Here is an 8,834-nt window from a genome sequence, read left to right as displayed (position 1 = left end):
GTTCTTTACCGAGTGCGACACTCGGCAAAGAACACATGGTAAAAAATTGATCGGCAAAACCTTCTTTGTCGAGTGTCTTTTATCGGGCACTCGACAAAGAAAAGCGACCGTCACGGCGACGGTCCTGTTGACGGTCACTTTGCTGAGTGCCAATCCTACAAGCACTCGACAAAGATTTTTTATTTTTTTTTAAAAAAATTCTTTGCCGAGTGCCAACTCTTCAGGCACTCGGCAAAGAGTTTTTATTTTTTATTTTTACAAAATTTCTTTGCCGAGTGCCAACCTTCCGGCACTCGGCAAAGATTTTTTATTTTTTTTAAAAAAAATTCTTTGCCGAGTGCCCTCTGTCCGGCACTCGGCAAAGATTTTTTATTTTTTTAAAAAAAATTCTTTGCCGAGTGCCCTCTGTCCGGCACTCGGCAAAGTTTGAATTTTTTTTAAAAAAATTTCTTTGCCGAGTGCCCTCTGTCCGGCACTCGGCAAAGTTTGAATTTTTTTTAAAAAAAAATTCTTTGCTGAGTGCCCTCCGTCCGGCACTCGGCAAAGTTTAAATTTTTTTTTTAAAAATATCTTTGCCGAGTGCCATGGTCACAGCACTCGGCAAAGCTGGAAAAATAGTTTTCTGGACACCCATTTTTTCAGCTTTGTCGAGTGCTGTGACCATTGCACTCGGCAAAGGGGTCCTTTGCCGAGTGCAACACTCGGCAAAGTGACCAAAAACTGCAATTTTTAATTTTTTTTACATTCCATCGTGACAAATACATTCATACAAACATATATCACATATATATTTCATCCATCCACACATCCATCCGCACATATCACATCCATCACAATATATATCACATATATAATAATAAGTGCTCAAGTCCATCCAAATAAATCCACAAGTCCATCAAAGTCCACAAGTGCATCACAAGTATATCACAAAGTGAACAACAAATGAAAAAAAATACAACGTGCTCTCATCTCGGTCAAGGCGGCTGTGGTGAAGGCCCAGCTTCATCATTCGGAGGTGCATGAGGTGGATTATTCGAACCACCGTCAGATGGAGACTGCACAAAGGAGAAAAGATTGCATGTGAGACAAGATTATTTGGATAGCTAATCTAGAAAGGTAGAGGTCATACAAACAAAGCACAAGTGAAAGTAAAAAACTTTCATACTCACAGGAGTAGATGTAGCTGCAGGACGCGGAGGCGGAGGTGGAACCAACAACCCAGGTGGCAGAGAGAAGCCCACAAGTTGCCCAAGTCCTTGTAGGAACTCTGTAATGTCCGTCAGCCTCTGCGCCTGGGCCTGCCGCTCAGCCTCCAGCTGGGCTGCCATCCTCTGGTGCCCGGCCTCCAGCTCCAGACGTTGCCTCATTTCTTGTTCCAGCCGGGCCTACAATATTTCACTCCAATGTTTCAGTAATGCAAAGCTAATTAAGGTGTGTAAAGATCAATGTGTGACAAGTAAAATAGAAATAACCTCGAGTGCGTCGACCCGGTGCTGTGCAGCGGTCGGTCATGTGCGAATGGCCGGGCTCTCGCTCGTGCTCCGTGCTCGGATCTGGGAGAGAGAGGGAGTAGAGACCGTGTTGATGACGCCGTCGCCAAGCTAGAACCGCCCATGCTTCTTGCCTTGCCCCACCCTCATGACGGCCTCTCCATCGAAGTCCTAGGTGCTCGGATCATGGTCTGACCCATGGAGCGACCTCGCGCACCTCAGTGTACTCACTGATGCGGGAGTGGACGCTCGGGTTCGTGTATGCCTCGGGCGGGTCCTCCAGGTTGAAGGAGATGTCGGACGTCGCCTTGCCCTTGTGGGCCATACACCATGCCTAGAAGTCCGAGCAAGCCTGGCTACTATGTGATGCCGACTGGGAGAAAGATAGCACGATGATTAGAAATCAGGCAGAACTGAGCGTCACAATAGATAAATGAATTCGCGTACCCATGCTTGTTTGTATCCGGCGAGGCTGCGGCTGCCTTGATGGTGTGCTGGACCATGCATCTGCAAACGACGGTCCCGGGCATCCCTGTGCATCTTGAGGTACTCCTCCGTGAACTACCTGTCCATCATCATCGCCCAGCACTCGGGATACGCTTGGCACCACCAGGGAATCATCTACATGTCATCAAGTATTGGACATATAAGAAGATCAAATTAAACCAACTTAATCTCAAAATGAATCAATATTGATGTTCTTTATTTACCTCAAGGTACTGCTCCCAGGTCAGCTGCATCTCTCTTGCGTCTTTCTTGGTTTTCCTCTCTCCAAGCTTCGACCCATAGTAGGTTACGATGGCCTAGATGCGCATCTCGAGATGCATGTCGGAGGCGAGTTTTTTACAGGCTTTGGTAGTCACCTGTTCCGCCCTGGCCTCAAATCCCTCCTCACATCTGTAATAAGTCTACATACAAAAGCGATGTATCCATTCATTATTTCAAGAAAAGTCCAATGAATGCGACATATTGAGCAATGTTGTGCGAGGGAGACTTACCCAAAGCTCTGCCTTCACCCGCGCCGCCTTGTTGGGGTACTCCGCATCGGTGGCAACGGCGTAGTGGTCAAATGAGTAGGCTGGCTCCATCTTTGATGCATACGTGACAATGCGGGGGAAGTGTTGCCTGCACAGAAGACCCAGGATGCCGTTGACTAGCCATGCGTTACCACCCGACACAACCACCCAGTTCCTGCACAAGTGATTAAGAAAAATTATTAGTTTTTTTTTCATCATATCATATGAAGTAGTGGTGATAACATATAAAGTTACTTACTTTTGCCCTTTGGGGTGAATCACTGGGCGTTGGTGAGGAAGTGGAACATGTGGAAGGCTCGCGGGACCACGCAAGTAGACACTCGAAGAGGAGTCGGAGGAAGCGGAACCCGTGCCTGCCGCCTCCAACTCGTCATCCTCGTGCGGCCCCTCCTCCTCGTCCTTCTGCCGAACCAGCTCATCGTCTGACTCATCCACGGGCGCCACCTCCTCTTCCGGCTCCTCCTCACGCGACATGGGAGGAGATGGCCCCCTCCTTCGTCTGGCGGTCCTCCTCCTCCTCCTGTCCGATCCCTCTGCTGCCCCCTCCTCCTACAGCCGGCGTGGACTTTGGTAAATTGAGTTCACGGACCTATGACGGTCACCCACCATTTTTGTTCAATCACCTGCAACAAAAAAGAAAAACAAGACGTATTTAGAAATAGGTGCAAAAATGAACAAAACATAATTACAAAAAACATAGTATTACATGTATTAGAAATAATCTTCATGATTGAGATTAGCTGGATCATAGGTCTCGTCATCACTATCAACATTGTCCAACTCATCAACACTATCCGAAGGAGGAATGTTGTCTTCATTGTCATTGCCTAAACGTAATCGCTCAAGCATTTGCATGTCCTTTAGATTTCACACCTCGTCTCCAGCATCCTCGTCATCATCCCTTTCATTGTCTACTTCCATTCCTATCTCTTTGGTTAAGTCTATGTCAAACCTCCCTTGTAGTCCCTCTTCTTGATAGAACTCTCCATCATATGTGTTTAGGTTGAAGTTGTAATCTTCATCGTTTGGGACAGGTAGTTTACCGTGTGGCGATACCTTGTGCACAATAGACCAACCCTTAAGATGCTCGGCGTCTTTGCATGCGTATGACGTATAATAAACCTGGATGGCTTGTTGAGCCACAATATAGACATCTTTTCCTGGATAGACGGAATCCTATCGAATTTCGACTAGCCCAAGCTTAGGGGTCCGTCTTGTTACTCCAGGATGAAACCAGTGGCATTTGAATATGACAGGAGTAAGAGGTTTGGAACCATAGAATGATAGTTCGTAGATTTCTTCAATTCTTCCATAATAGTCGAGTCCATCAATGCCGGGTGTAACAACTCCACTGTTTGTGGTTTTTCGATTGGGCCGACTCTGCTCATAGTTTGCTGTGTGAAAATGATATCCATTCACGTCATAACCGGTAAATGATTTGACCTTAATGGCACAGCCGTTTGCAACCTGTCTCAACTCGTCACTTATAGACGCATCAGTTTGGGCTTTCTGTTTGAACCAACAAATGAAATCGGGGCTCCCTAGTCCCGCACCCCGTGAAAGAAGGGTATCATTTTCTTGCAGGGTAGGTTGCCTTGATCCATGCCAGGATTGACGAAGAAATTCCCTATACCAACGAGAAACAAGGGGGTTGGATGAAGAAACAAGGACATACGACAAAATGAAACAAGTTCGTTTAGAACTTACCCAATGAACGGCTGCACCTCGACAAGGTTGGTCAACACATATAGCATGATACTGCGCCACTCTTCATTTTTCAATTGCTTAGTGGTCGATGCACTTGCGCTTCTGAGTTGCCCTTGGAAAAGGCTGAGGTTCGATTCATTTTTGCCAGCATTGTAACGAGGGGGTGGATTATAAACGCTAGGAAGTTTCTCAGTGTAGTATTTCTCTGTGAAGTTCGACACCTCCTCTAGAATGTATGCCTCTGCAATGGAAGCCTCAATTTTGGCTTTATTTCTACATTTTTTGCGAAGAGTCTTCAGACATCTCTTGATTGGATAGCACCAACTGTTCTGCACAGGCCCTCCCATCCATGCCTCATACGGGAGGTGCACAATCAAATGCTGCATCAGCAAGAAGAAGCCGGGTGGAAAGATCTTCTCTGACTTATAGAGCAACACGGGTGCTGCTTTTTCCAAGTCATCAATGACGGTTCGAGAGAGCTCCTTGGCACAAAGCTGGCGAAATAAGTAGCTCAACTCTGCCAGCACTTGCCAGACATGCTCTGGGACATAGCCTCGAACCATCGCCAGAAGAAGCTGCTCAATCCATATGTGATAGTCATGACTCTTCATCCCATTTACTCGTAGAGTGCCTAAGTTCACTCCCCTCTTTAGATTCGCTGCATACCCATCAGGGAACATTAGCGTCTTGATCCATTCAAGTACTTCCCTCCTTTGGTCCTTTTTTAAGATGAAATCGGCCTTAGGCCTTCTCCAGGTCTTGCCACAACTAGGAGGCTGCATCTCTTGATTTGGTCTATTGCACAACGTTGCCAGGTCCACTCTAGCCTTAGGGTTGTCCTTAGACTTTTCAGTGTCCATGAGTGTTGCCCAAAGTGCCTCGGCGACATTCTTTTCAGTGTGCTTTACATCAATGTTGTGTGGCAGAAGAAGGTCATCAAAATAGGGGAGCCTCGTCATGCTCGAGATATGAGTCCACATATGTTGCTCACCATATCCCACAAAACCACCTTCTTCATTGGGCATGAGAGCATCTATCTGAGCATGAACCTCGGCACTAGTCATCATCCGCGGTGTAGGGTTTGTCACTTTGACACCTTTCGTAAAGTTCTTGATGTCTTGTCTGAATGGATGGACAAGAGGTAGGAATTGACGATGTCTGTCAAATGACGAATACTTGCCACCCTTCTGCAACCAAATGAACCTCACACCATCCTTGCATATTGGGCATGGGAACTTCCCGTGAACACACAGGCGCAGAATATCCCATACGCTAGGAAGTCATGCAGGGAGTAGTGGTACCAAACATGCATTTTGAAGATTGTCTTTGTAGCTCGATCGTATGTCCATACCCCTTTGTCCCAAGCATGGACCAATTCATCAAACATGGGCTCCATGAACACACCCATATTACTCCCTAGGTGTCTAGGAATTATCAATGATAAGAATACGTTATGTCATTGAAAGGAGATACGGGGGGGGGGGGAGATTAAGGGGGATAATAAAGACGGGCCAACATGTGTATGGGGCAGCCATCATTCCATAAGGATTGAACCCATTTGTTGCTAGCGCGACACGTACATTACGAGCCTCATATGCTTTGTCATGATGTTTGTCATTAAAGCGGATCCAAGCTTCACCATCGGATGGATGTACCATCTTGTCAGGATTGTACCGTTTGCCATTTTTGTGTCATGTCATCTATTTCGCGGATTCCTCGGTCATGTATAGCCATTGGATCCTCGATAGGAACGAAAGGTACCGTAGGATTTTCATGGGGATCGTAAGTTGCCTCTTCTGGCCATCATCAGAGTCTACCTCCGGGTACCTAGAGGATTTATGCTTTGGACAGAACTTTGCATTCTCGTGTTCTTTCCTAAATAGGACGCACCCCTTCGGACAAGCATGTATCTGCTCATACGACATCTTAAGTGCACGAAGGAGTTTTTGTGACTCATACATGCTCTTTGGCAGAATGTGGCCCTCTAGAAGCAGGGTGCCAATCACGGCCAACATCTTATCGAAGCCAGGTCGACTCAAGTTTAACTCGGACTTCAACCCCATTAAGCATCTAATGGCATCTAGTTGAGACACCGTTGACCGATCATGAAGGGGTTTCTGTGCCGAGTCCATCACGTCGTAGAATGTCTGTGCGGCTGCATCCATCTCCTCCTTCTCACGTCTCTCATCGAATTGTCCTTGGTGAAAGTCATCTAATATGTCCGCTACCCCAGCATCAGCATCAAAAGCCTCCACCCGTGGTCTCACCACCTCCTCTCTCATACGATGGGCTTTACCATGGTGGACCCACCAGGTGTAGTCCGGCGTAAATCCATTCTTCACAAGATGTTTACCCATTTCCACCTTATTTACCCTTCTCCTGTTTCCACATTTGCTGCAGGGACACAAAACTAGGCAATGTCCTTTAGTAGCCTTGCCAAATGCACTGTTCAAGAAAGCATCGGTCTTGTTCATCCATTCCGTGGTGTAATCACTCTGACTTCTCCAGCCCCTGTACATCCACTAACAGTCATCCATCCTCTAACATATGTATCAGTGAGTAATGTAACCATCAATTGCATCTACATGGTGTTCCTACTGTCTAATAGGTGAGGATAGGTCCTAATCCCACCTGTGGATGCGTAGATGAGGTTAGTTTCCATGCTCTACTCCTATCTGAGACATAATTTCGGCAGCACCTCCCTGCTGTTCTCTAGATACACGTCCTGCCACAGAAGAGTGCATATCCGGAGAACAACAGTGAGGTGATGCCAAAACTCTGTCTCGGACCGGAGTAGACCATGGAAACTAACTCATCTATGCATCCGCGGGCTGTCCAAAAAACGTGGACAATCCAAAACAGATACGGTCATAGATATGCAAAGATCTGCATACCTCCAACCGTATCTCTTTCGAACGGGAGATGCCTAACTAGGTTACGCGATCTACGACCATGATATGGAAAGAGGGGTTATACCTAGGGAGGCGGCGGAGTCAGGCTAGCGGGGCAATGGCGGGTCGGTGCAGTGGTGAGGCGATGCGGTGCAGGCAGACCGACACGGTGACGGGAACTCCGACTCGGCTCCGACGGGCTCTTCTCTACAAAAATGGAACAAAATACTATCATTTAAAAGAAATTCGGTAGAACCTCCCCTGCACGGTTAGGTTTCCAAAACCTACAAAATGCAACGGCATGATGGCCGACAAGCACATATGTCTCAAGAGAAGCCATGTAGTTTGGATATCAATCCTTGCAGAAGAATATATCCATGTAGTACCACTACTTCTACTACTACTTCCACTATTGCTACTACTACTACCACTAGTTCTACTACTACTACCACTATTGCTACAACTACTACCACTAGTTCTACAACTACTACTACTACCACTACTTCTACTACTACTACTACCACTAGTTGTACTACTACTACCACTACTTCTAATACTACTACTACCACTAGCACTACTAGTACAACTAATACTACTACAACTATCACTACCACGACAACAACAAGAGAGACAGCATACCTGACGGGCGCCGGGGGTAGGGGCGGGTGGCATCGGGGGGCGGGTGGCATCGGGGTCGGGCGACGTCGGGGTCGGGGACGGGGTCTGGGTCGCCGAAGTCGGGAACGGGGTCGGGCACGGGTGGCGTCGGGGCGGGCGGTCCACGGGGCGCGGCCGGGGGCAGGGCGCGGCGCAGCCGGGGGCAGGGCGCGGCCGGTGGCAGGGCTGGCCAGGGGCAGGGCGCGGGCGCGCTGGTGGCCGGGCGCGGCACGGCCGCACGGGTGGCCGGGCACGACCGGGGGCGTGGCGCGGGCAGCGCGGGCGGCTGGGCGTGGCGCGGGCAGCGCGGCCGCCCAGGTGCGCGGACGCACAGGCAGCATGGGCGCGCGGGCAGCGCGAGCGGTGGCGCGTGAAAGTGTGTGTGTGTCCGTGCGTGGCCGGCTGGCCAGGGGTTAAATCAATACTTTGCCGAGTGCCCCTGATCTGGCACTTGGCAAAGGGTTTTTAAGCATCGTACGTGACAAATGTGCACCAAACCTTCTCAAATTTTGATCATAGCCTCCACATACGATATCACGACATCTCAACAAGTTTCATGATTTTCGGACTTCGTTTGCTTTTTATAGAATTTAAAAACACTTCACACGCAAGTTCGCGGTCATGTTTCATGAACAAGATGTCTGAAATTTCAGGTCTGTTCCTGGATACGGCCTCACACTACACTCAGTAACATGACTATCATTTTTTGAATCATTAAATTCCATTATTCGTACCACGTGCAGTTCAAATTTGTATTTTTTAAAAAAATTCAAGTAAACGAAATAAAGTAACTAAATATATAAAAAAGCCACAAGAAATCCCTAAATTTTAACTAGGAGTTCCTGGTACCTTAAAAGTGCTGCACAAAAAATTTGGAGGCAAAAAAAAAATCTTTGCCGAGTGCCGGGGGATGGCACTCGGTAAAGGGGGTCTTTGCTGAGTGCCAAGAATAGGGCACTCGACAAAGAGGGTTTTCAATTTTTTTTTAAAAATTTCCTCTTTGCCGAGTGCCTTCCCTGGGGCACTCAGCAAAGACATTTCAAAAAAAAAAA

At 47.7% G+C, this 8,834-nt stretch overlaps 1 protein-coding gene across 1 annotated transcript; it reads right to left on the bottom strand.

Moving 5' to 3' along the window:
• Positions 1–2,293: 2,293 nt before the first annotated feature.
• On the bottom strand, positions 2,294–8,123 carry LOC136495516 (uncharacterized). Its single transcript, XM_066491428.1, has 3 exons — positions 7,765–8,123; positions 2,489–2,615; positions 2,294–2,398 (listed from the first exon to the last, which is right to left on the bottom strand). The coding sequence occupies exons 1-3, from the start codon at positions 8,121–8,123 to the stop codon at positions 2,294–2,296; spliced, it is 591 nt and encodes a 196-aa protein (XP_066347525.1).
• Between the last annotated feature and the right edge of the window lie 711 nt (positions 8,124–8,834).

This window comes from Miscanthus floridulus, chromosome 12 (assembly GCF_019320115.1).
Source record: "Miscanthus floridulus cultivar M001 chromosome 12, ASM1932011v1, whole genome shotgun sequence".
Classification (NCBI taxonomy): Eukaryota; Viridiplantae; Streptophyta; class Magnoliopsida; order Poales; family Poaceae; genus Miscanthus; species Miscanthus floridulus.
This window is presented reverse-complemented; position numbering and strand designations above follow the sequence as displayed.